This window comes from Diprion similis, chromosome 5 (genome assembly GCF_021155765.1).
Source record: "Diprion similis isolate iyDipSimi1 chromosome 5, iyDipSimi1.1, whole genome shotgun sequence".
NCBI classification, from domain to species: domain Eukaryota; kingdom Metazoa; phylum Arthropoda; class Insecta; order Hymenoptera; family Diprionidae; genus Diprion; species Diprion similis.
In genome coordinates, this window is record NC_060109.1 from 2,739,147 (window position 1) to 2,767,052 (window position 27,906).

The 27,906-nt window shown below is 35.7% G+C and overlaps 1 protein-coding gene across 1 annotated transcript in view; it reads left to right on the top strand.

Moving 5' to 3' along the window:
- Positions 1-27,906, top strand: part of LOC124406410 (A disintegrin and metalloproteinase with thrombospondin motifs 9) — a 172,114-nt gene that overhangs the window by 111,402 nt on the left and 32,806 nt on the right. Inside the window, exon 6 of the mRNA XM_046881818.1 lies at positions 23,810-23,996. Coding sequence (XP_046737774.1) covers positions 23,810-23,996 — 187 coding nt within the window. The remainder of the gene's footprint in view (positions 1-23,809; positions 23,997-27,906) is intronic.

A 27,906-nucleotide genomic window follows, 5' to 3' on the forward strand; every position in this document is an offset into this window, starting at 1 on the left:
GAAATTGGCCAAATTTTCACAGTTGCACTGAATGGATCGAACTATCCGGTATGATACCACTCGGCGGTGATAAAACACACATTTTGAGCCCAGTCCCATGAGATTTGATGGTGAAGTGACGAAATGGCAGCTGATCTGGTTTTCGATTACGAAGAACACCGAAATCACAATTTAGTGACATTTGTCGGTAATTTTTTACCGACATTACACACATACATTACCGGCATGCGCGTAATGTCGGTAACAAATGTCGCCAAAATGAGATTTCGGTGTACTTCGTAATCGAAAACCAAATCAGCTGCCATTTCGTCATTTTACTATCAAATCTCATGAGACTGGGCTCAAAATGTGTGTTTCATCACCGCCGAGTGGCATCATACCGGAAAGTTCGATCCATTCAGTGTAACTGCGAAAATTTGGCCAATTTCTGTGGGTGGTAACCAATCTGTAAATTTTTTTTCAAAATTTTGAAAAAGTAAAAAGACGCTCCACTTTTTGCCAAAATAAGGCATTAACTGCCCAAGTTTCACTCTGATCGCTTGACCGGTAAAGCAGTTTTGCATCCCCGCGTTTTCGAGGTGTACAACGGGTCTTTATAACCTTAAGGATACCCTGAAATGACGTGGAATTGATCCCAATTCATTTGTCCTTCCATAATTTATTGAAGAACTCCTTTCGCCAGGATATGCATGAACCCTACCATTGAATGGAAAGCTAATAGTGAAGCTCGTAGTATTGGGCTGCAGTGATGATTATAGAAGAAGAAGCTAGACTTGAGTTACTTTGCTCTTGGTCAAAAATTGAGTCAGTAAAACCTCAACGTTGCCATTCCCATTTTCAACGCGAGAATGGAATGCCGACGAAACAGATTACCGATTGTGTACCAGACAGGGAGCAGATTCTCTTGCTTGTTTTGTGTTTTGCGTGTGGCTCTGAACAAGGAACGTTCGTCGCAATATGCCAATAGAAAACATATCGCTGTACGGTATCAATTAACGAGGTTATTGGCCCCAGGAGTATCTGTATTTGTGGGGTTATTTATGGGTGAACATTAAATTCCGGTTATAGGGTTACCTAATCAGGTCTCGAGCTTGCGGACAGTAGCAAAACGTTTATGGCTAAGTTTTATGGTAAGAATAGTTGAAAGAAGCTTTCATGGCATTTAAATACTGATTGGAATATACAAAATAATGTTATTTTTATGATGAGCACATGGCAGTTGAGATTAATCTGCAAGTAGATGAAGCCAACTAATATCAGACGTGGTTTCTATTCTTCTACGATCAGATGGAGTTTGAGAAAGTGTGAATTATCGATGCTGGCAAAAATATTCTCCTTCTTAACTTGGAACTCGTTACAATCCCCTCAAAGTCTGAGTCAGTATTAAATTAAAATTGTACAATTGATTTCAGAATGAATGATGTGACGTAAAATCACGGATCCACAGACATTATGCTGTGTAGCAAATGATGCAATTGCAGAAAAAAATAGACCAACTGAAGCATAAAATTGCTGCACGAAATATTAAGCGATCGTTTGTGCAGAACAAAGGATCGAACAAATGTTTGGCTAACCCACATAAGTGTCGAGTGTTATAACTTTATAGATAATGAAAAAACGAGGAAAAATTCTATCGTTCGAAAAATATTTACGCAAAAATTAGCCCTCATTTTTACTGTTGCCCAGGACAGCATATTCTGAACGATGAGAAGAGACCATAAGATCACACGTACATTACTCCAGTAGATATACATGTGCACCTCGTTTAGAGTTTGTAGTCGAGTTCACGAGATGCGTTAACCCTGTGGCCAGAAGGAGCAGTTCGTTCTCATGCAAATATGAATATCGCCCACTTTATACTTGCTCATATACATGTATATACCCCACCTATAGCATGCAGGAGACGTCATCTTTATTAGACACGTGGCGTACGTTGCCGGGTACATAATATGTACCTTTCGTTAGGGTATTACGTAATTCCTAGCAGCGTCAGATAGAATCTTAGTTATAATTCTTCTAAGCTACATCACGGGCATATAGCCATACCTTATATATATATATATGTATATTAGGGTGGCGCAAAAAAACCGACTATTTTTTTTTTTTTTTTCAGTCTCGTATGACAAAATGTTAGTTTTGATGTTTTGGGAGCCTATTCCACAGACAGTTCAAAAAAAAATTTTTAAGAGGTCGTTCCACATTTTTTAAAACGTCAGAAATCGTCAAAAATCGTCTTTTTTTTCTCGTTATGGTATAATTTTATAGACAAAAAAAAAAAATAAGTTTCCGAAAGTTTCAGTTCAAAATTTGAATTTTGAAAGGTCGCTCATTATTTTTTTTCAATTTTTTGGTGCATTTCTTTAGATCTTTTCGAGTGACCTTTTGATATTCATATTAAAATTTAATAATTTTTTTTTTTCTAATTTAGTAAGAGAGAATCGATAACAATACACCACGACATGGATCAAAAATCAAACAAAATACTGAAAATATAATTTTTTTAATTTAATAATCATACTGTAGTTTTTTTGTTGTTGGAACATCAAAGCTGTTTATTTTTATTGTTTAAGATCTTAACATCAATTTATTTTTGCACAAACAGTAAATTATCGCAATCGTTACACGGTGATACAATACGTAACTGATTTTCATTTTGTACCTAGAACTACAATATTTATCGGTTATGTTAACGAATGAAAAAATTTGAGGATTCTTCAGCATAGATATCAAAAACTTCTCTGGATGTACAAAAAAAAAAAAGGTTGACGATAGTGTTTTAATCTCAATGATAATGGGCTCAATAATCCTAAATTGTTTCATCAAATTGAAGTAATAAACAACTGAGCAAAATTTATCTTCGGTTGTTTAAATTAATTTCCGAGAAGTTATTAGATTCTTGTCAGTTATCAAAAATTCAAAACAATGCGGCTATTGAAATTTAGTTATCGTACGATATTGTAAATAAAAAAAAAAAAAACAAGCATCAAAACGAATTTGAAAATTAGAAACAAATGAAAAGAATTGAAAACCAGCAGAATAAACAAAAGTTATTACGTCGAGAAATTGCAGAAGTCATTGATTTCTCAGAACTCGAGTGGATCGCTATTCACAAACCGGAAATAGCAGAGCTTCCAAAAGTGTTGCTGCGGCCAACTGCTGTTGCTATACTTATGGAGTGAAAATTCTAGGAACTGATTATGCGAACGAAAAAATATTTTCATATCAAATCAACCGAAGAAGTTATTCACCTTAATGATTGTTCCCAAAAATCATTGGGCACAGCATAAATTTCGTTTATCAGTTATTATCGGAATGATGAAAAAAAAAGTATTTCAACCAAATTATTAATATATAAAAAAAAATTTCTTACGATCATTAAATGTTCTAGACGAGATACTTTAATAATCCGTCAAATCATAACGACCCGATGTATATATTCATCTATTGTAAAATTATTATTTTCAATGTGCTACCTCTCTCTCTCTTTCTCTTTTACTCCCTCCCCCCCCCCCCCCCCCTCTCTCGCGCTTCCTCCACGTGCAACAAAAATTTTCAAACCCATGCACACGCGTACTGATAAACTGAATTCTTGATCGATATTCGTATGCAAAACACAGATCCTAATCCCGTCATAGGTGAACGTATGCGACGATTGTAATTCACATCATATTTGCACACCGGCGAAAATTAGCGTAGAAATTATCACTGGCGCCACATAGCCAATTCTGCAAGCTTGCATATCAGAAAGAAATAAAAAATTGTCTGACAGCCGTATCGGACACTTAGAAAATAAATTTGTTGAACCCTTTTCAACGACTTTCAATAATTGTTTTCTCTATAGCTCAAGAGCTGCACAATGTATAATGACAAAAAATTGTGACGGAGTTTTACCCGCGTCGTTTTGTGACGACATCGTGATCAGAGATCCTTGCTCTAGGTTAAAAAGAAAGGAAACGATGAAAATCAGCAAACTCATTGTGAAGGTCCGACTGCGCATGCGTAAAACAATTGAACTCTATCGGTCCAATTTGTACAACTTCATCAGTGATCTGCTAGGTTAGGGACGCTAACAGTTGCCGCCAGGTGGCGCCACAAGTGGGACTTCCAAGATGAATATTCTATTCCTCGTTCCATGTATACCGCGGAAATATTTTCGTGCGCAAAACAGAGCAGCCAACCTAATCGCGATGGGGCATGAAATGTAAAACTCTCCCACGTCAAGTGGGAATTGAATTTATGTTTTTACGATGAATCATAACCGTCATCAATCAGTAATCGGTTGACAATAAAGAATTGCCAAGCTTAGTGTATCTACGTAACCTGCGTAAACAGCGTTTGACAGCTGATGTCTGAGTTGGCCAGCCTGTATGAAAATCCGGCAAAACTCGCGCATGCGCAGTCACGCGCTCAATATACTAAGTTTCGTAATTTCCACTCGGTATCTGGTGCAAAGGCACGATCAGCATCAGCGTCGAAGTTGAGTTCATCGCCTAGATCAACACTGGCATTGTGTCATTAAATTTGTCTCTTCTTATAACGCCATGATTTACGGATGCCGAGGCAGAGCCAGCGACTCACGAGCCTTTCTAGACGTTAATTGATCCTCTTGATTACGGCATGAGGATGAAAATATAACTACCTATACTATCAAGGACAACCAAACGCATTACGCACTCTGGCGAACGGAACGGCCTTCGTTACCGCACCCGTAAAACGAATTGTCTATACAATATTACTATTATATATATATAAATATATATGTATATATATATATATATATATATATATATATATATATATACACATATATCCACGTATTCGTATTCCAAGTGAATGAACTGTGCCGGTTGACCGTTAAGCTGTCACTAAATTTATTTAACAAAGTTTCAATTGCCGCTCTATCATGCATGAAAAGATTTTTGATCAACGATTTCTTTCTTAATTTATTATTCTCAAATCGATTTGAAATATTGTTTATGGATCTAAATTCAAAAATTGTGGACCATCATTTCATTTCTCTCAATTATAGCATTATAGTTTTCACAATTTTTTTCTTTGGATCGACTATTTAAACAGTATTTTTCAAATTTCATAGCTAGCCCTCATAATATTCAAATAATGAAAGCTATTCGTTCAAAATTGCAAACACAGTCAACAATTCGTTTCCGTAAAGTCGAATGAATAATATTCCAACCCATTCAATTACCAATAAGCCACTAAAAACTGGCGAAATTGACAAGAAATCATATTTTACGCTAACAAAAACTGTCCATTTTTTTTTTCACTGTTTTTACCATCAACCTCCAAGTTATTATGAGTAAAAAGTTTTCTTCCTGTATGAAACGATGTGTTTTTTATTTCTCCTCTGATTCAAGTGCTATAATTTTTGTTTCGGTGGCAGGATCTTTTGCACAATGAATTTTTATGGGCCTCATTTCGATTTTAATTCATTGTAATGTATAGACGACAAGGATTTCCAATAATATTATTCCAGTCTGCAATTGCTAAATCGACCTATTCACATGCAGCATGCAGGAGAAAGAATAAATTATAATAGTTATTTTGTATTTCATTGATACTACTGCATCTTTTTTCAAGTACATTGTTAAGCGATTGAAAAAAATACTTGAGTCAAGTGAAACATATCTTTTCGCTCGTTTTAAACGTAACAACAGATGATATTACAACATGTTCAATATCAAATAAAATCTCATTTCATTTATTGTTATATCGATAATTTACATAACTTTAAAATGCGGAGTAAAAAACAACAACAACAACAACAGCAACAACAACACAAATCAATGCGAATGTCGGGTAAAATTCAAAGCATATTTATCTAAATTGGATATATATATATATCAGCATGAAAATATTGAACGTCAGGAGGAACGTTTATATCACTAGTGACTAAATACTGAAGAATTTAATTCCCGGTTCGAAATAATACATTATTCAAGTCTCGCATAGAATTTATTAAGAAAAAAAGAAGAAGAAGAAGAAACAGAAATAGAAATAGAAAGAAACATATTGAGAACATCTTAACAGTAAGAATGAAACTAACAAAGCGGTCTGAACCAATAACTCGAATACTAGTTCCATTAAAATTAAAGTATATCTTGCAGTCCTGAATCGAAGTCCATTGAAACCAAAGCCTGACTTCGTGACATAATCATTCATCGCACGATTTGTTACCACCAAAAATCCGTTTCGGCTTGCAGCATGATACGAGCATACATAGTGTGCCTAGAACTCCTACGACGCGCCCCTTTCTTCGAGGTCAAATCCTTTAAGTGAGATGTGTACCGACTGTCTAAAGAAATCCCTATATTCTTAGGGAATTATTTTCCTGCAGAATGCTACCCTGCTCGGTAATGCCATCATGTATAGTTGATGATGTGAGTTGTTTAAAGTCTCGCTCATTTTTTCCCCACGCAGATTCAACGTCACAACAATTAATCACCACCGATCTAGGGTTTTTTGGCGCCGTTGGTACGCATCTTACTTAACGCCAGTCCATCGCGAGAGAGAAACTTTTTTGCAACAAAGAAGCTGCACTCCTAGGCACGCCATGTATGCTTTTCTACTAGCTCACCGTCTGACTAATCGCTCACAGTTACTACTAATATTGTGTTCAGCTTGTGGCACGCAGCAACCTTCGACTAGAAATGGCCGAACACCATCGATATATTTCCACTTACTCACCGACTAACTCTGGCTGACTCATGCCTTTAATCCTCATTCCTCATTCCTTATTCTCGCTCTCGTCCGTCCCTCTATACCGTGCAAAAACTTTTACCCTGAATTTTTGCGCGCTAACTTTATGGGCAGAGTTTAAGCCACGGTGAAGCTTGAGCAATTATTACTCTCCGGATACTTAAGGGCTTCTTATTTTTAACTGTGTTATTGTAAGAAAGTACCATTATAAAGGTACTTCACGGTATAATATACGCGACATTCCGTAATGAATTGGAGAATTTCAATAGTTACAATTTTTTATTGTTCTAAAACTTTTGGTTTGATGACGTCGTTTTTTCTTGTGCATAAGTTTTCGAGTTACATGCATTATTAAACAATTTCATTCTTTATTTCCATCACATACTTTATTTCAACGATAAAAGTGCTTTACATACATCATTTTTCAGAACCTTTAAGGGGTAATAAACAAAACTAGATTCTAATCGATCAAAAATTATCGAACTGTTTTACAATATAAATAAACAAATAACTGGATCCACCACACGATCCGTTGAAAATTGATTGAAATAGAAAATAGAGTTTTTGTGAGTATATTCCAAATCTTGATCTTTTTTTTTTTTTGTCTAGAAAATTTTTTGTAAATGTGATGAAGAATATTTTAAAAATAAATTTCATCTTTTGTATAATTTTGACGTGTTTTTAGGCGCGTGAAGAATGTATAAGAATTTTTCTCCACCTTTTCAATGCATTACATTGATTTTCGTGGAACCGAAGTTGTTCGTAACGATACAAAAGACGACATATAAAAATTATTTCATCCTGTGACCAGCACTAAAATTATTTGAAGAAAAAATAGGTTTTTTATGATTTGCCATGAAGTAATAATTCAGCATCAATAATTGGTACGAATTAACAGCTAGAAATACATTGAAAAAATGTAAAGTTCAGTCTGCATGTCTACCAAAAGTATTATCCAAATTATACATAAAAGTATTAAACTGTGTTCAGTTCACTGTTAGCTGTCTGTTAGAAAATGTCCCTAGGAGCTCACTGTTAGCTGTCTGTCAGAAAATGTCCCTAGGAATTCACTGTTTGCTGTCTGTCAGAAAATGTCCCTAGGAGCCAACTATTATCTCTCTTGAATATGGTAACTATAAAATATTTTAGGGCCGGAATTTTTTTTCAGGTCAAACTGTGCTCTTCGGTTTATCGTCACGTGGAGAAGAATGTCCGTTGAAGTCTCATTGAAAATGAAGTTATACGTGGCTGCTATTTAACGCAGAAATATATTTATGTGCCTTTTAACTGACCATTATACGGATTCCGGTAGTAAAGTGTAAAGGTTTCAGGCTGCTTAGTACTTACGGAAATATAAAACTTCATTGGTATCCGTCTACATTTTGGTATAGGCTCGTTCGTGGTCACGTGTCATATTCATGCCACATTAGTCAATCACCGATTTATGAGCCATCAAATTTTAAGGTCACGCACATTTGATCACGTGTCATTTTTTCCCAATATGGATTAGGTACCTACTAAGTTATCATTTAACACATTTCATACAGCATTGAGACATATTCCTCTGTGTTTGTAAAATATCATTCAATGATCGTTGTATTATGCATCATTAGAAGTACGTGACTTACAGTTTTCATGGCGTTATAAAAAGTGATCGAAAAAAACCATCAAAAATAAAATTTCAAAGTTGAGACATCAGATTCTATCAGGCTTTTTACAAAATTTATCCAACATCATTCACTGCAATGTCACGTTATACGTCAACTGACGTTTTGACGAAGAATTTCATGACCAGTAACGTCGATTTTAGTAATTTTGGGCAATTTTTTCAGATCATCCTAAAAATAGATGTAAAAAAATTTCGTCGACTTTTGTAATTAAAAACGCGCATTTTAGAAAGAATTTCTGCTCTCCCTTGCAGTATTACATTAAACCATTCTAGAACACGTCCGTCGTTTCAGTTACCCCAGAATTGTACAAACTGCTTATAAATTTAAATTAACACATCAATTTATTCGGACGCAACCCGTCTGACTCCCACCCTTGTCCTCATTGTCACAGACAACTTTTTCTTCATCCTTCGCTCCTCGAATTACCGGCTGACTGAAATTCCTGCGAATGCTTTCCAGAAATTGAACTGCGTGTATTTCACAATATTTTTTCAGTGTAATCTGTTATGCACTTGTCAGAAAAAAAGGGGTTAGGTTAGGTTAGGTTAGGTTAGGTTAGGTGAGATTAGGTTATGTAATCGGATCAAACTGAGTTTCGCGTCGAGTAAGATCAGATTTTGAGTTAGATTTGCACTAAAAAGGAGAATTAAAATAACGCAACTTGTATTGACAAATATTTGCAAGTTTCGAAGTGTTGTAATGTATCACAAATCGTATTATATGGGGAAATACTGAGAAATTTTCTTCTTCTCACTGATATTGTTAACAATTTTGTTTGTTGTAAAGTTATAAAGTATGTAAAAATAAATTGTAGACGAGATGCAGAGAACATCTGTTGAAAATTTATCAGAAAAAATACTCGGCAACAGGAATTACGAATGTATGCGAATATACATGCAATGCTTATATGTATATATATATATATACTCATACAATGTACATAGCTATATTCACTCGTATGGATATGCAGATATGAATACACGTGCTTCAGATTACGTATCATACATACATATATGCATACGTGCCTAGCTATAGAAGCACATGTGGCGCAGGACGTGAGCGTCTGGCGAGGCGACGCTTCGCAAATTTAACGGGTCCAATTAAACATTCAATGATCCCTTAATGAAGTATAAAATTAACTCGTCGCGTCTCGCCAAAACTCCCCGCCTGTAAGGTAAAACTTGAGAGTTTATTTTTTACACCATGAAACTATTTTGTTATACTTTTGACTGTATAAATTTACGTATAACACTGGTCAATAGTGGTTTTGGTGACCTTGATATTTGAGTGGTTTAGAAAGATTCGATTTCAACGACCCTAGGAGTAAACGTAGTTTTTCGAAATTGGCTCTAGTTATTTATTTTATTGATGTTTTCATATATGACTAAAAAAAGCAATATTTAGATGATAATTTCGATTTTTTTTTTTCAATATCTTATCTTCATCAAAAAACACTACAGTGCATAATCGAAAAAAATTGTTTATTCTTTTGTTGCCCTGACTTTTATCGTCAATTTTAATATTTGAGAAATTGGAATTTACGAATAAAATCATGATTAAATTCCCCCCCTCGCCATTCAATACGATATATCGTAAAAACTATAGCCAATCTAATATTATCCTGACTTTATTCGTAAATTCTACGGTTTCAAACAGAATTTTTTTTTTCTCTTCACTACAGTTCAAAAATCTGATTGCAAAAATAAAATTAAGTTGTATAGTTGAAAGTTACAATTCGATATATAATTTGCACAGTTTTAAATCAGATAAAAATACATGCGAAGCGAATGGTTTGATTTATTTGTATTTGAAAATCGTGTGAAAAAAAATACGGGAACGCAATCGTTGAGTAAACTGGGTTATTTTTTACTGAAGATCAGCTTCTGAGAATAATTGTTAAATCGGATTTTGACCCCGAAGTATGAAAACGTTCGTTATAAAGGCCTTGCAGCGAGTTGGAAGGCGTTGGGGAGTTCATGTTCAACGCGTTATAAACCAAGGCACACATTTGATTTGTGAAGAGAGTGCACATCGTGTCGATGAAACCCGTAATCGAAGAAGTGAAATCAATCGGGATGAAAGAAATCGAGAAGAGAAAGCAAAACCAAGAATCATGAGCGAAATCCTTAAGGTCGTGTAGTACTCCCACCCTTACCGACTGAGCAAACTCACCCCTTTTGTTTTTATATCAAATAAAGAAACGATCGGAAAGGGTTAAAATTTCGACAATCCTAGCGGAATTCAGAAAAGTTACTGATATCCCGAAAATGGTAAAAAAATATGTGGTTTTTTCACGTGTGTTATTGTTCCCACATTTCCTTTGGTTATTTATTTGATAATTAATTAAATTTGATTCGTCATTTAGTCAAACGTGACTTTGCTCGGTCGGTAAAGGTAGGAGTACTACATGGCCTTAATCATCGATAAAACGCAGCAGAGACAAGATAATAAAATTTGACTTAATAGAGAATTAATTAATTAAATTTGATTCTTCATTTAGTCAAACGTGACTTTGCTCAGTCGGTAAAGGAAGGAGTACTACATGACCTTAATCATCGATACAACGCAGCAGAGATAAGATAATAAAATTTGACTAAATGAAGAATCGATTTTAGACTATTGAATGCCAACATCTAGCACAAAATCTAACCGTAACCTTTAGCCGCAATGAATTATTATACGGACCTAGTAAAAGCCACAGCTGATGATACGCTCCAGACTTGATTCCATTGAATTTTCACAGCGATAAGATAAACCCGTAGTAAAGATGACATATTTAAACGAGCTTGGTAGTTTCTCTCGTGTAACAAGATCGGCCACGAGATTTTTTATTTACCTAAACTAATTCGAAAAAAATATATATACATGTACAGCAAATAAACAAGCCTTATAACCATGTACCATGTAAGAATTGTATTACTCATAATGCACAAACAAATTGAGCGCACAGATACAGACTGAGGGAAATGAATGGCAGTAATTTCACTTCATTAAACGCGTTTATCTATCAGAAGCTGCGCAGCAGGAACGATGAGCTAATTGTGATGCATTTATAGAAACCTTAAGTCTAACAACGCAGATCCAATTGTAAGAGACATAGATCACTGCGTATTCTTTAATCACCTCTTTCTTTTTTCATCAAAACTATAATTTTGATACTCAAACATGATTTTGATATTTGCCTAGATATTAGATAGTATATTAAATTTTTTTTTTTAATAGTTTATAATATCATTTTCGTAAAAAAAAAAAATTGTACATTGTATACATAATGAAAATTACAAATCTTTTCTTTTTTTTCCCTCTGAATTTTATATTTCAGATACGTGTGTAAAATTTTATGGCAACGAAATCAATTCGTCTAACAACAATGCCAATTTTGTGTTTGTATAATTGAATATATATTATTTTCCTATTTTCGACTTCGACTTCTTCTTTTTCTTCTTCTTCTTCTTCTTTTTCATCACCACCCTCTTCTCCGAGAGATATAGACTGTCAGCTGCTGTTTTTAGTGTGTTTTTCCTTGTCTCAAGTTAATCTCACGTTTACGATGGTCGTCAAATTTATCTCTATAATAATTTTTTTTTTCTCACACAGTTGCGTACCACTGATCTCTCTCAGCTGTACCATCGTATCGATATTACGACAGATGTAGTCATCGGATTTTTCCAGAGAGCTGATCTAACGGATACGTTATATAATATAATATCCTTCACGCAAACCATAAATTATACACAAAAACATCATATTCCGGCATTTTTAAATATAACGAAAATGGTAAAAATAGCGATAACATTAAACGGTGTTTTGTTTCACTTTCACTTTTCTCAGTGTTTTTTGGAAACTAAAACAACTTATGCTCATTTCCACACAGTTATCAATAGCGCAGTATTAAAATAAAAAAATAAAAATAAACAGATTTCAAGTATTTTCCTCAAAAAACATGAACTGTAATCATAGAACGAAAATGATGGAATGAAGAAATAGAATGCACCGAATCATTTTGTTCTTGTTTACATCCATTTAGCATTTATCTTTATTCTTCTTCATTTTTTTTTTTATGTAAAGCTCTGGTCGTGATAAAAGTTCGAATTATAACAAAGATGATGCTGGCCTAAAAATCATGCGAAATATAACAATTTCGGATATTTCTAGGAGACTTTTGAACGCAAGATTTTCATCCAGTTGTAAAAATATTCTATGATTGTCAGTATTATGCGATTTTATTACATTTTTTTTTTTTTTTTTTTTTTTCTCTCACCGATCGAAGCGATTAGTATAATCACTTAATAGCTCATCTGCCCAATCAGTATGTGTATAATTATCTGTAAAAATTGAACGTCGATCATGTTATCAAAAAAAAAAAATTATCAGACCGTATAACTCAGAAAGGAATTATCTGTAGATAGATACTTGAAAGAAAGCTGAAAGTTTAGGTCTAGAAACGATTTATTACCTGTGATTGAATGCAACCTGATCTTAGTTACTTCTAATCTCTTTTAATGTCTCGTAGAAATATCTACAGGCTACTTTTACCGAAAACTTTTCTCGGCTTGGGTGACTATTTTAGGTAAATTAATTATTCTAATTGAATGGCTGGACGTAAAATAAAGTTCTTCGACAAGAAGGGAGCCTTCTTTGTTATCTACAAGGTGATTCATGCGCGATCAAAGACCCCGAAACCTAAGGGTCACGATACTCAGGCTGCAGCCGGGCAACAGACCTCTTCTCGAGACCCGAGCGATGCTGCACCACGTTTGCATACGATCGTGGCCGTGAACCGTCAAATTTTTATGGTCCTCTAAATTTTCGTGGGACCGGGACTCACGCCTGCTGAGAGTGCATCGCGCAGCGACGGAAACGAACCAACTTCGAACGCGAACAATTGTAGAATAAATTAAAGGCACTGTGAATATATAGAATTATTAGAAGGTAGAAGGGTGAAAATAGATTTCACTTTTCAAAAAGGTGTGAATACATTTTTTTTTAATTTCAAGATTTAGGAAGTTTAAATGTAGAAAAGGCAAAGTATAGAAAACCAAAATGTCGAATCGTCGCAATTCCAATTTACACATTTACAGATTCTGTGATTAGAAAGCTGAGTATCAAACATCGTGAGCATATAGAAAATGTGAAAAGTCACAAAACTAAAATGCAGAGTCGACAGAATTCCATTTTCCACATTTTCAAAGTCTGACATCAGAACTCTGACTTTCTACATTTTGAAATTATAAAAAACTGATTTTCACGTCTTTCAGATCTCATTATTGTGACATTTTTGTTTTCTGATCCTGCTGCATTTTTACCCCCACCTATAAATTAGTCATTAAAATGAACTTGGCCACGTTCGTTTTGGACATTTTTTGGGTTCAGGCATTATATCTAAAGTAAAAATCTCACAATCTTTTCAAATTCAACGGACAAGGTAAATACTAATTTTTATTAAAATCGAAAAACAATACAATGAACATATGACATATAGTAACATGATATCGTAAATTAAAAAAAAAAAAAAAAAGAAATACCAGGAAACAAAGTACAAATATGAAAAACTTGCATTATCCGCCATGCTTTGTTGTTTAGTGTTCTTGCAAAATAAATTCAGAATCAATTTGACTGCAGGAACTGTGAATGCATAATTTTCAGAACGCCTGATGTTTTTACTTTTTATATAATCACTGGAGAAAACTTTTTTTTTTATAGTAATTTATCTTAAAAACAAATACAATTTTCGTAGATTATCTGGTCAAAAAGTTATATTCAACGATTTTAGTACACGTGAAAAATGAAAATTGTAATACGAATAAATATTTACCATAAAAATTTGCGTGAATTTTTGAAAAAAAAAAATTTCACATCATTACCAATTACGGAAAAAAATCTCCAAGATAAAAATGTTGCAAAAATGAAGCTCACGTGTGGAGAAATGATTATGAAATGAAAAGTGAAATGTGATATTACACGAGTACGGACGTACAGTATGTGGATACATATATACGTATGTAAAATTGCATAAATTAACGTCAATCAAGAGAGTTGATTAGGACATAAAAGGAGTAACAACCTTAAGCTTGATTAAGCTAAGATATACAAGTAGTTGAAAGATTTTATTAAGTAAATTTAAACTAATGATGTTGTTATACGTGTTGCGCCTGGCGAGGCATTGAAGCACGGATGACGATAAACGCTGCATAAACGGCGATTACAATTACACACGTAATCGTAAATAGGTATAGATTGCTGCACTACAAAGTTCACGTCGGTTTTGAATACGTCCGCGACGTTTCACTTACCCGCCAACCAGCCATCGTGCACTTAACCTCTCTCGAGTCTAATTTCGGCATTGTATCATGCTGTGAGTATAATTGGTGTGCCTAGGAGTGCAGCTTCTCTCTATAAAAAAGTTTCTCTCTCGCGGTGAACTGCATTTAAGTAAGATGCGTACCAATAACGCCAAAATACCCTAGATCGGTGGTGATTAATTTTTGTGACGTTGAATCTGCGTGGGGAAAAAATGAGCGGGACTTTAAATAACTCACACCACGACTATGCATGATGGCATCACCGAGCAGGGTAGCTTTCGCCAGAAAAATAATTCCCTAGCAATATAGGGATTTTTCTAGAGAGTTGGTACATATCTTACTTAATCGCTTTGACCTCGAAGAAAGGGGCGTGTCGTAGGAGTTCTAGGCACACCACGCATTGTAAAATAAGCATATCTGTCAAATCTGGGATTACAGAATACTTTAATCTAATTTATTTGATTCTCACAAATACAGTTGAACTTAATTCTTTCAGTGAATTCGCATAAATTTTCATTTTGCAAAAGTTATACATGATCAACAAACATTTTAATCAAGTTTGTTACAAGATTATATCCATACGACGATGATCGAAAAAGTTATGATTATTATAACAAGTGGCAGTGATCGAAGAAATGTGAAAAATCAGGAGAATCAAGATAAGAAAATTTTCGATCTATTAATCACGTGATGAGTTTCTTGGTTAATTAATATCTCGAATAATAATTTATCAATCAATCAAAATTCGATCGATTAATACAACTAATATACATTATCTATAAAAATATTTAAATATTAAGTATAATCACGTGTCTTGAAATGAAACTAAATTTATTTTAATTGACAAACCAAAAACTTTTGTGAGGATTGTCATAAGTACAGCTGTGTTATAAAAATAAATGACCTTGCTAGTAGTGCTATGAAATTCGTGAAAACCCCGGAATCGATTAGAAGTATTTGAATCCAGCAAAAGTCTATAACCCGGTTAGATTCTAATTTCAATTTCTTTTCTCTGAAACTGTCTTACTTTAAATATCATATATCCCGAACTAAAAAATAAAAAGAATAATCTAAAAGAAAATATGAAAAGTTGTCTTTAAACATATGAAAAATGTCATGGGATTTGTAAGCATAATTTCTAATTTAAAAACACTTTCTGCATTACCCATTTTACAAATAGTATCAAAAAAACAACTCTGACAGTTGTAATGAAGACGGTCGTCCCGAGTTTCCCATGCTGCATAAGCCTCACTGCTTCAGGGACAATAGAATATTAATATACGGTATGAGACATGAACTGCACATATGTGCATCATATAACATTTATACAGATGTAGAGTTGTGTATAACAACGTACATAAAATACGTAGATACCGAGTGCTTTGTGAGGTCCGGAATTTGGCAACGATTATCGGTTTCCATTCAAATGTGTGGGATATTCATATCATATATATACATGCATATATATCTATATGTATATATATACACATAAAACGCATGTATAACCAATGTATAATATAATATCCATGTGTCAAGCCCATAATACAAATTCCAACGAAGAAGCCCACCCTGCAGCTGCGCTGTGCCATTGTTAACGGTATAACTGCAGGTACAAACTTGGCATGTCCGCTGTGTGCGTCATAAAAAATTGTATAAAGTACACACGTATGCCTTCTTCAGCTTACCAACAATAAGATAAATACCGAAAAAAGGCGCCTGCACTCTACGTCTTGGTCCATTCCTGACATAAGATGAATAAATCTGATACTCTTACATGCGTATGTAGGTACACTTGGTCGCAGTGATTCTGCAATGATTAGTTTTCTCGAGGAGTCATTTAAGTTGGCAACACAGATCCGACCGCAGCGCCACCGCCGGTTAGACGTGAAATAGAATCAATATTTTTAAGCATATCACAACACATTACCATCTGACATTGCGGACGGAATCTGCATTGCCAACGGTACCGACTCGTCGAACAAATTAGCCGTTTCAAAATCACTACGACTAAGTGTACATTCGATTTATATGCAAAAAGCACGTATATTTACATTTACCGCAGTGACGTATTTATACAGAAAGAAAACACAATGCAAACCTGCCTGCTTATATACAGTTTCCGAATTTAAAAATACTTTGATAAATTGGTATAACTGATAGATTAAACGTCAATTTTTTCGGCAAATTATTCAATGGAAATGTAGTTTGAAAATGAAAATTCATTCCTATACTGTTCTGTCAAGATAACGATCCCAGAACGCTAATTTTTCACTAGAATGACCTATATCCACGCATCAAAAATTTTCAGGTCTCAACTGAAGGATCAATTGTGCAAATTTTTTGACTAAAATTACTGCACACCCCGTACATAAAAGGCACGGATTGACCGCTGGTCCGGGAAGAATTTTGAAAAGGAAAGTTGAAACTAATTCGCAAATCACAACGGAAAATGTGCGTGTATTGCAGACAAACGGTGCGTCTGTGTGAGTTTATGAGTATACTATGAGTGTATCCCGCGGCCAGTGTTTCAAATTAGATGAGTAAAAATATCTACACCGATATATGGGTCAGGCTGAAACGCGTAAATGAAACGGAGGCTCAGCTGTTCGTGCGGACGACGTGGGCACAACGAATTTTGCTTGTGCAATTGCGATTGTTCAAAATTTGCATTCTAATTTTGCAAAAATCATTACCATCAGTTTTTGTTGAATTCACCGTTTGAGCTATTCGAAGAATTTTCATTGATGTGTAAACCAAATATTTCAGGATAAAATTTCGAGGCAGGAGGAGAAGTTAGTTTGTTTTTTAAATGCTTGGTGAATCTGTAAAAAACAAACAGATTTCATTATAGATGTATTATTTTACGGGAATATTTTACTTATTTATTTCTTTCCAATTTCTAAATCGATTATTCATGTTTCGCTGAATTAGAATCGTATCGAATAGATTAAGCTCGGGCCTCTTTTACGCTTAACGATAAATTAACTTTAGTGTAAAAACTACGGCACGAGACTAAAAGTAAAAATAGAAAGCAGTTTCGATTTGTATGTACATATCCGCGCGGTTTGAAGGGAAAAAAATAGAACAAAATGAGAGTCTCAAGTGCAGACTGTGCGTATATCGTAGCCTCTGTGAAATTTGAAGAAACTCTTTAAACAAGCCTCTCATTTTTGTGTTTCTTCCAACGTCGTTTTTATTACCCATAACGTAACGCTACAAGCCCCCGACGAAAATGACAAGCCTGTCGTTTACCTGTCAACGTACTGAAACGATAAGCTTATACCAACGTCAGCAATTACTGAGAACTACCGTTTTATTACAAATACTTATACTAGCGAGAAATTTTTTTCATTTTCTTTTCTTTATAGTGGATAAAACCTGCGCGCCACATTCCTCCGACGTACATTCAAAGTTTTGAGTGTTATACCGTGTGTCCATTAAGAAAGTGCGCACCTTATGCGCGTGCGTCATGTCCTTTGAATTTTATTGGCCGACAGTTACCGCCTGATTGAGCCGACGACGTAATACCAATCGCGACTGTCAGAAAATGTCCCTAGGAAACCACCGTTAGTTGTGGGCTCCTAGGGACATTTTCTGACAGTCGCGATTGGTATAGCATCGGCTGCTCAATCAGACGGTAGGTAACTGTCGGCCAATAAAAATCGAGTGACTTGACGCACGCGCATAAGGTGCGCATTTCATTCGTTTCATGACGTTTTCTATGGAGATTTCATGATTATTTAGGGGATTACAATAATTATCATGAGGTTTTTTTTATGGAAATTATACTGAGGCTTAGAAATTTTAACGGGATTTTCATGGGGTCTCAGTAATTTTCATGGGTGTTTCATGGTAGTTTAGAAATTTTCATGGCTTTTCCATGGGGATTTCATCAGGTTTAAAGAATATCCCTGGGATTCGAAAACATCGTTAATATTGAAAAAAAATTTATGGTGATTTCCTAATTTTCCCATGTTTACGAGAATTTCAATTCCGTTAAATTGTCGCAACGTTTTGAATGGCACGATAAAATATTGTGGCATGCGTGACCTCAGTTTCTCAGAAATATAAACGCCTTCAGAATTGAAGTATCGTGCAAAAGTCATCTATTAATTTCCTCGATTCAGACACGTGTTAAGTCATAAATTTTTCCAATTTTTTGACAATTTTTGACCTTCCAATTGCTTTTGGACGTCAAGCGTATCAGATTCGAGTGCAAGACGTGCTCAACCTAACCTACAATAAGCCTAACAAAGGTGGACTCGTACGGCTGCTGCCAACGCCACCGGTCAGTTACTGTATGTAAACTGTGAGCAAGCTTCCTGCTTTAGAAATCAATGTGTATTCAACCAGCCATCTGGTCACTGCAGAGACCGATGCCTGTGATCGTTGAATATATGGCCAGTCTTGATTTCTCGACGACTTCAAAGCGAAGGACAACTGTCCAACTGAGAAAACCGGAGCTTTTTAGTCACACACGAAATGTGTAGCTAAATTCAGCCGTTGCGCATGTATACGAGCCACGTGGTCGACAGAGCGAGTAAATTCACCATGCTTGGATCAGCCTAGCTGTTTTTCTGCCAGTGAAAATTGCCGGTCTAAATATCGAGAGGAATGAGGTGGAACTTACTATTAGCAGGCTTAACGACTCACTGCGCATGCGCAGAATAATTGGACATGAGAGCCAACTTACAATCAAAACGAAGCGTGAAATGTGAAGCTAATTGACCAACATAACCTTCATAAACCGCGTTTGACAGATGAAGTTTCAGTTGGCCAACCTGCATGAAAATCCAACAAAGCTCACGCATGCGCATTCGGACGTTTATTGAGCTAGGAATAAACACCAAGTGAAAGTAGCAGACATACAGTCGAAAGTAAGCGTGAAGAAAATTAAACTAACAATCAATTTCAGAGTATGATGTAAGGTTGTAAGGGTTAAAAATCTTCTCGAGAAGCCTAATTGAAGACAGCGATTTAGAACTCGACGGATGAAAAACGGTCCGCACTGCACACGTGCCGATAGAGAGTTCTCGGTAAGCCTCAAGTAAACTCTTTGTACTGATGCAGTTGTAAATGGTGCAGCAGCACATCGGTCATCTGCGAAAACGAGAATAAACGCTCAACGTCTCAATTACTCCAGGCTCGTTTATGCGAACGTACTTAACGAGGCCTCCTCTACTTGCGGTATGAAAATATAGCGTCTCTTTTTGTACAAACACGTTCTGACTTCACATTATACGATTCCTGATGCCTTTTTCTTTTATTAACTTTTCACTTTCGTTCTGCCGAAGAAGTGGAAATTGTCACGTAAGAGTTGTGAAAAATTTCAAGTCGCCCGATCTTTATTGGCCGACAGTCATCCTCTGATTGAGCAGACGACGCGACGCAACATCAATCGTGACCGTCAGAAAATGTCCCTAGGAGCCCACCGTTAGCTGTGGGTTCCCAGGGACATTTTCTGACAGTCACGATTGGTATTGCGTCGGCTGCTCAAGAAATTAAAAAAAAAGTTTGTCGCACCGCTATTCAAAAGCTTTGACCAGAATCAAACGATAACGAGTTCCGGGCTACAAAACAGGTGCCGCAGCCCACGCGAGCCACAAAAATAGCCAATTCTAATACCTCGTATTAATTACCAAAACGCTTGATCGCCAAAATTAAATGCTTTGCCAAAAAAAAAAAAACTTGACTATAGACAGAGTGCTAGGTCCATGTTTTTCAAAGAAATTCTCGTTTCCGTTGGAATTTGAAAAATCGAAAACACGAACTAATTGAGAGAAACTTTTCTAATCCTATACATAAACGACTATATTACTTGTGAAATCGTCAGGATATTTCCCTTACAAAAAATTGTTTAAAAATTTTCACGCGGAGGTAAAATACCGTCGATAGATAATTTTTTTCACACTACCTCTAAGTTTTTTCATAGAAAATGCGAAAGCATGAATCTACCAATCGTCACTTTGTTCTGGCTTAACTCGGAAAATCAGACGTTGAGAATAAAAAAAATTAAAAGCAAAACTTTTCCACTCGTCATATCAACAAAATCAATAGAATTCGAAGCAGTATTACTTACGTCAGCAGACTCGATACCCCCAACTTAGGGACATCTGGTAGGTGTATATCGACGCTGCCACAACGCGAAAGAAACATCGTACAGCCAGCATTTATGTAAGTGTATAAATAACCAAAAAGCCATTAACTAATTCGAGGTTATTTCAAATCCTCAAAACGATATCGTATACAAGCACCTGTCGTGGATTAAATATAATTTACCATGATATTTTACCATGCAAAAAATTTCCTGTTTTCACTACATCGCGACGATTTATTGCTCCCATGTGATATGACACGTCGTTTCTTCCATTTCTTTCACGCTTTGTTCACTTTCCATTTCAGTAAACTCTTCGCCAACAACTGAAACGGATCACCGATCAATTTGCTTCGAATTCGAAAAAAAAAATCTCGCAATATGATTCCATCATATTTTATAGTTGAATAATCTTGACGATAAACAATAGTTCTTGTATGCTGTTTATTTATATGCCAATACCAAGTGAATTTTTCGAGTCACAACAACGATGTTTATTATCTAATATTATGGACGAAGCGCGTGTATTCCAAAGCGATTAACGACTAACCGCAATGAATGAAAATTAAGAAAATGATGGAGTAAAAAATTGTAATAAATCTTAATAATATAATTTCATTACGAAAGTATACGATAGCTATAGAACTACCTTTAAAATGATCTGTTTCACTGTCTTATCAGTCCAAGCGTCCGTTCCTTTGAACACTTCAAAGCTGTAAAAGTTTTTTTTTTTTTTTTTTTTTTTTATTATGTTAAACTTATCATACCTATCGGTAATCAGACTCATGTATGTAACTTAACCGATGAAACGCGTTTGTGTTTCTGTATTACGTTTATTCATGCACACTTATTCGTGAAACTCGCTCCTCAACACATGGATTAAAAATAAAACCGGGAGTACAATATAAATATAGACTTCAAAGAAGTCCAACGAAATTTGTCGGTGCTTGTTTTTCGATTATTTTTCATGAAAAAGAAATGCATACGTATGCACACTTCTCGGCCAAATGTCACGTGATTCAGACATAGAGATTGGGTGAATAAACATAAACGTGTAAATTACGGCGTGGAATGCAAGAAAAACGTGTGAAAAACAACGGCGAGTCGAATCCCTGTATAAAGTGCGAATGTAAAACGTGAGCGAAAAACGGCGAGATACATAAATCAGCACGCATTCGCGTCATATTGCATGCATAAAAGCTTTTCTCCTATGCATCTGCTTACATAAGTCTCAAGGGGCTGAACAACGTGACTTGGGAAAATCATAAATTATCCACGATTATAATCTACTGTCTCTTAATTTCTTCCATTGTACGATGCTAGAAGTTAACGATTTATGATACGCGTACAGTCAGGTTAAAATAGTCTTGAAACTAAAACGGGATGAAACTAATCTAAAAATTGAAACAATTTGAAAACAGTAGATTTCATCTGCCAAAATCTCAATCATTATACGTCACCATCTGCAAAGAAATAATATTATTCAATAATACATGATACTATTCATTAATAAATTTTTCAGAATTTATTTCAATTAGATTTTGGATAAAATATCATGTTTTATTGATAAATTAAACAATATGAATTTTTTAATGAAAAAATAGTAAGACAGTCTGACTTATGATCTTTTGAAATTCTTGTTTGGATCGAGTGATTTTTTCGCATCAGATTGATCTTGTTAACGTCAGTTTCACTTTTTGGGCATTTGATTTGGTATTTTTCGTTTTGAAATATTTTCAATCCGACTATGCGCTCCTTACGCACACGTGTCATCCCTTTTAAATCAGATAATTTCCATTCGCGTGTGTCAATTTAAGGCTATCTCAACACATCGTTCGCCTTCCAATATCATGAGCCTTGCTAAAAGAAATTCTGTTTGAACACGAAGTCACGTTTCACGTGTTTCGTCGTTCAACTGGCGCCTTGCAGCTTGTGATGACTTTGCAGGATCATTAAATCTGTCAATTGGATGACTCAATCCTGACATTGATTTTCAAGCAAATTTAAATCGCAACTATATATATGCAAAATATAATTCTACTCTTAATAAAAATTCATTTTATTATCGAGTACAGAATTAAAAACAAAAATTCCAATCTATTTTTGAGAAACAATTTTCTATGGTAACGTTGATAGAAAATTGTATACAAACGAATGCAATTTAGTGATAATAACAACTCGTGCAGTCTATGGTCAATATCGGGGATCAAAAATAGGAGGAAATTTTATTTCTGATTAAATTTAGCGCCATCGTTTATACCGGAAGAGAATAATGGCTTGATATAATAATATGATTTATTATGTAAGATGATTAAACAGGCCGAAACAACTTTACTGTAACGGTCAGCTATTCTTAACTTCGACTTCGTGATCTGAAACAAAATAATCTATGTACAGAGGTTCAACATCATAGACTCCTGCCACTACTACTAACCTCGGTCCTGCTCCACGTGCCCACATAAATTCTAAAGGTCGACGATACAGACACAACATCAATAAAATACCATTTCGTAAAAGATAATATCTAATACTCGCATCCCTTTGCCACGCGATCTTATCAGAATGGAAATAATGCTTTCCGTTAGACTTGAAAAGAGAAAATGATGAAAGGCGTAGCTGCAGGCAGAAAAATGATTCCCCTAATGCCTGTAAATTGCAAATAATTTCGTAATAAAACCGGATAAAAAATGAACAAAAGTTATTTAGTTAAGGTTCATTGGTTATGGTTACCGATCAATATTGAACGCTCATGAACGCTATTTGACCGTGAGCAAAAATCATCATGATTTAGATTTCCTTTACTGGCATCCTCAATGGCAGCAACTCGTGATACAAAACTTGGTAACATTATAATTTGCCTGTTCAATAACAGCGTATTCATTGCCATTCGATATGTTATAGAATTTTTTGTTTTGTAAGAGGCGTGAAACGTTCCTGGTGGCTAAAATTAATTCGAACAACAACATTGCCACACATTTTACAATAACTTCAAGTAATATTCGTTCTTTTTTTCCGACAACTTTCAGAGCGGACATATCCGCACATCGACCGGAAGTTATTTCATCGAGCCGGCGGATCGTCAGACGGCTGGACGAGGCCTGACGGACAAACCTGTCCTCCATCAAATCTACCTCGCTTCTGCAACGCGCTCCAATTCTAACAGCGTAAATCTACCGGACGACAGGACAGGAGAGAACGATTGTGTCCTCATTGGTAAGTCGGATCTCTCTCTGCGGCTCATTTTCTACATGTCAACTCGATCTGGTTTATAAATATTTATCAATCTCGTATACCCCGTTTTTCTCTCTATATGGTCAGCTCTTACACACTCTTCCTTTTAACCACACATACGTATACTCTAATATAACGAACCTACATTGTGTACAGAACGTGATGTGATTACACATGGTGTGCCCAGAACTCCTACGACACGCCCGTTTCTCCGAGATCGAAGTCTTTAAGTAATTTTGTACCAACTGTCTAAAAAAAAATCCCTAGATTGCTAGGGAATTTTTGTCTGGTGAACGCTACCCTGCTCGGTAACGCCATCGTGTAGAACGCGGTGTGAGTATACATGGTGTGCCCAGAACTCCTACGACACGCCCGTTTCTCCGAGATCGAAGTCTTTAAGTAATTTTGTACCAACTGTCTAAAAAAAAATCCCTAGATTGCTAGGGAATTTTTGTCTGGTGAACGCTACCCTGCTCGGTAACGCCATCGTGTAGAACGCGGTGTGAGTATACATGGTGTGCCCAGAACTCCTACGACACGCCCGTTTCTCCGAGATCGAAGTCTTTAAGTAATTTTGTACCAACTGTCTAAAAAAAATCCCTAGATTGCTAGGGAATTATTTAATTGGTGAACGCTACTCTGCTCGGTAACGCCATCGTGTAGAGTACACAACACAGAACGGTCATTACAGTTTGATGGTTATGTATTGTGCAACATACAGGTTATTCGTGATGTGAATGGAAAATAGATTATTTCAAATGTTTTTCGCATATGAATATGAAGTTTATAGTTTAAATGGCGCATTCGTGTATTGTACAAAGTTGCGATAATAATCGTGCACATTGTGTAACACTTGATTTCCGTAATTTAGTTTTTGTATTTTGAATTATTCAATGTTTCAAAATATGAATATATTCTCCAGTACACGAATCCCGTAATTCAACGTCACAACAATTAATCACCACCGATCTAGGGTATTTTGGCGTGCGTTGGTACCGAATTTACTCAAGTTCAGTCCAGAGCGAGAGAGAAACTTTTTTTATAGAAAGAAGCTACAGTCCTAGGTACATCATGTATATTTACACCAGAATACAGAGTGAATTCCTAACGACCGCATGGTTCGTCGTCTGTTAAAATTTAATACGCACGCGTTTAAACCCGAGAGCGGCTGTCTCTAACCTCAAAAATTTTGACAGTTCTGAATCGAGCACAACCCGCCATCGACAAGTGTCAAAGTTCTTTAAGTTATATAGGCACATCGAGCGAACTGTCGTCTAAATTTATGACGGTTGGTTACCCAGGCAAACATTAAATTTTAGCTGATGACGAAACGTGCAGGAATTTAATATGTATAGGTACATAATACTCAGTTTCACGGTGTAAACAAAACTTGATTTCGTGAACTGGAGTCATTCAATTTTTCAATTTCTAACTTTTTTTTATCAATTCAACAAATTAGAATCTTTAACTTTGTCGGGATGATCACTCAGTTGAAAAACTTTGAAACAGTAAAAGTGCCGCAGAATTTCATCAAGTTCTTCCAGTTGTTCTTGGAAATTTGGCGAAACATGGTATTGGCTACGCTAGTTTATAAGTTTTTTTTTTTTAACTTTCATTTCTCTTGCTGCACTCACTTAGTTATCAATATTCATTTGTAAAGATGATGATAATGATGGCAACAACACTGTGAATGTAATATACTTAACACCTAAGTTTCGTATTTACTAGTAGACGAACAAAATAATTTGGACAAAAACTGCACTTCCATCGATTTTATTACGAGATAATCGCACTTTCAGTATTTGTCAATTAATTATTGCTATATTAATAATTCTAAGAAACTAGTATCACGATGAAAATAAACCATTGTCGAATAAAATTTAACGAATTTACTAGATTTTTAACCATTTCGATAAATACTCAATATTCGACTATGTCATCCGATAAGATTCATGAAGAGTATCGATTTTTGATCAACCAACCTCCATAAGAGATTTCGTTTTTCAATTTCAATGAAAAAAATGACTAACGAGCGAAAAGTTAAGGAAAAGAAGACAGTTTTCAGCCAGTTAAATGGGAAAAATTCAGGGAATTTTTAAAACCAGATTAAATGGCTATTCCGATTGTGAATGTGACCGATGCCTTTGTCGATCGAAACACGTATACGTGCATACCATGATTTATCATCCTCGGATCTTTTCTTTACGAGTAATTAAAACATTTGTTTTATTTTCTCCGTTTCGGCGCCTGCGGTGATGATCTTATCCGGCGGTCATCCATCGCCCACGCCGAATAATTATTCTCATTTCAAATATCATAGACAGACAGTCTCCAGGTGTTTGGCCGGCGGCTGAACGATTCCCTAGAGCCTAGACCGCTTGGCGTCGTGAATTATAAAATTGCAGTCATCATTCACGGGTTTAATACGCTTCATTCTTATACATATGTATTTAAATAAATCAACGTGACGTAAAAAGTATCGAGTAGCATTGGCCGTTTAGCGTAATGTGCCGAATTAAGGTGTACGTAGATATACAAAGATTCATTACTCAAAGATTAATCACTCGTTAAATCGTCTTTACAATTGAGCAAAAATCATCTCAATTCATACTTTGATACGTTTATAATACACTCTTGATACAAGTATAGGTACAAAAGACACCGGAAACCGGTTGGTAAAAATTGAATAAGTCCAAAAGTGGAAGGATTTCGTCCTAAGTTGAATTGTTGCGTTTATAACGATTCACACGTATAATTTGTTCTTGTTTGTTCTGCAAACCGAGCGTTGAACTTATGTATCGTTATACGTTATGCCAATATGTATACGTACAAGGAAGCAAAGTTGCGGGTAAGTTCTTCTGTTCAACCCGCCCATGGGATCAATTATCTTTGATCTTTGTGTAGCTTCGCTAGTGTACTTACATGAGGTACATATGCTGCATGCTTTGCTACCCACACACTTATTAGTGTAGCTAATGCTTACGTGATCCGAATGGTACAGGTGCCTAAACTGACGGATGACGACCTTCGAGATGATGGTCTTTGGTACACGTAGAGGTTTGAATTTGCTTGAAGATGTATTCGGTCCCGTGGACAAGTCGATTTAACGCCGATCACTCGACTTAACGCTCGAGATTGATTCCTCGAATATTTTACGTCTGATCATACCCGGCAGCTTCCTGACTCAGCAGCGTTAATCAATAATGTCTGGTTGGTGAAACTGTGAAATGTGGTTGTGGCGAGGTGATGGATGAACGGTTTGTGCACTGGTATCACCTTTTCAGGAGAGAGAAAGAAAGAGAGAGAGAGAGAGTTACTAGCTGACACTGCGCAATAAGCTACGCATCTAATTGTGTAACATGAATGTAGGTATTTAGCTATTAAGGGTGAATAGACCCTAATGTCTAATTCTCAAGCTAGGAAGAAAAGAGAAAAAAACCCTCCAGCAAGATGTTGGGTTGCCTACCCTTCCGGTGCACAAATATCGTTAAGACAGACGCACCGAGTTATCGATAGTTAGCGCGTTTAAAGTCCTTGCGAGTGAGCTGTACGCAACTTGACAAAACGGGCAGTTCCAGCCCACTCAAGAGGACTTTAAACGCACTAACTACCGATAACTCGGTAGATCTATCTTACCGATATTTACACCCCTCGGTGGTAGGCAACCCAACGCACTGCGGTACTTAATCGGAAACACCTTGTATCTAACCATTTCTCAGTACCCTATATCATCGTGTGCCTAGAATTCCTACGACACGTGCCTTTCTTCGAGGTCAAAGCCTTTAAGTGAGATGTGTACCAACTGTCTAAAAAAATCCCTATATTCTTAGGGAATTATTTTTCTGCAGAACGCTACCCTGCTTGGTAATACCATCATGTATAGTTGTGGTGT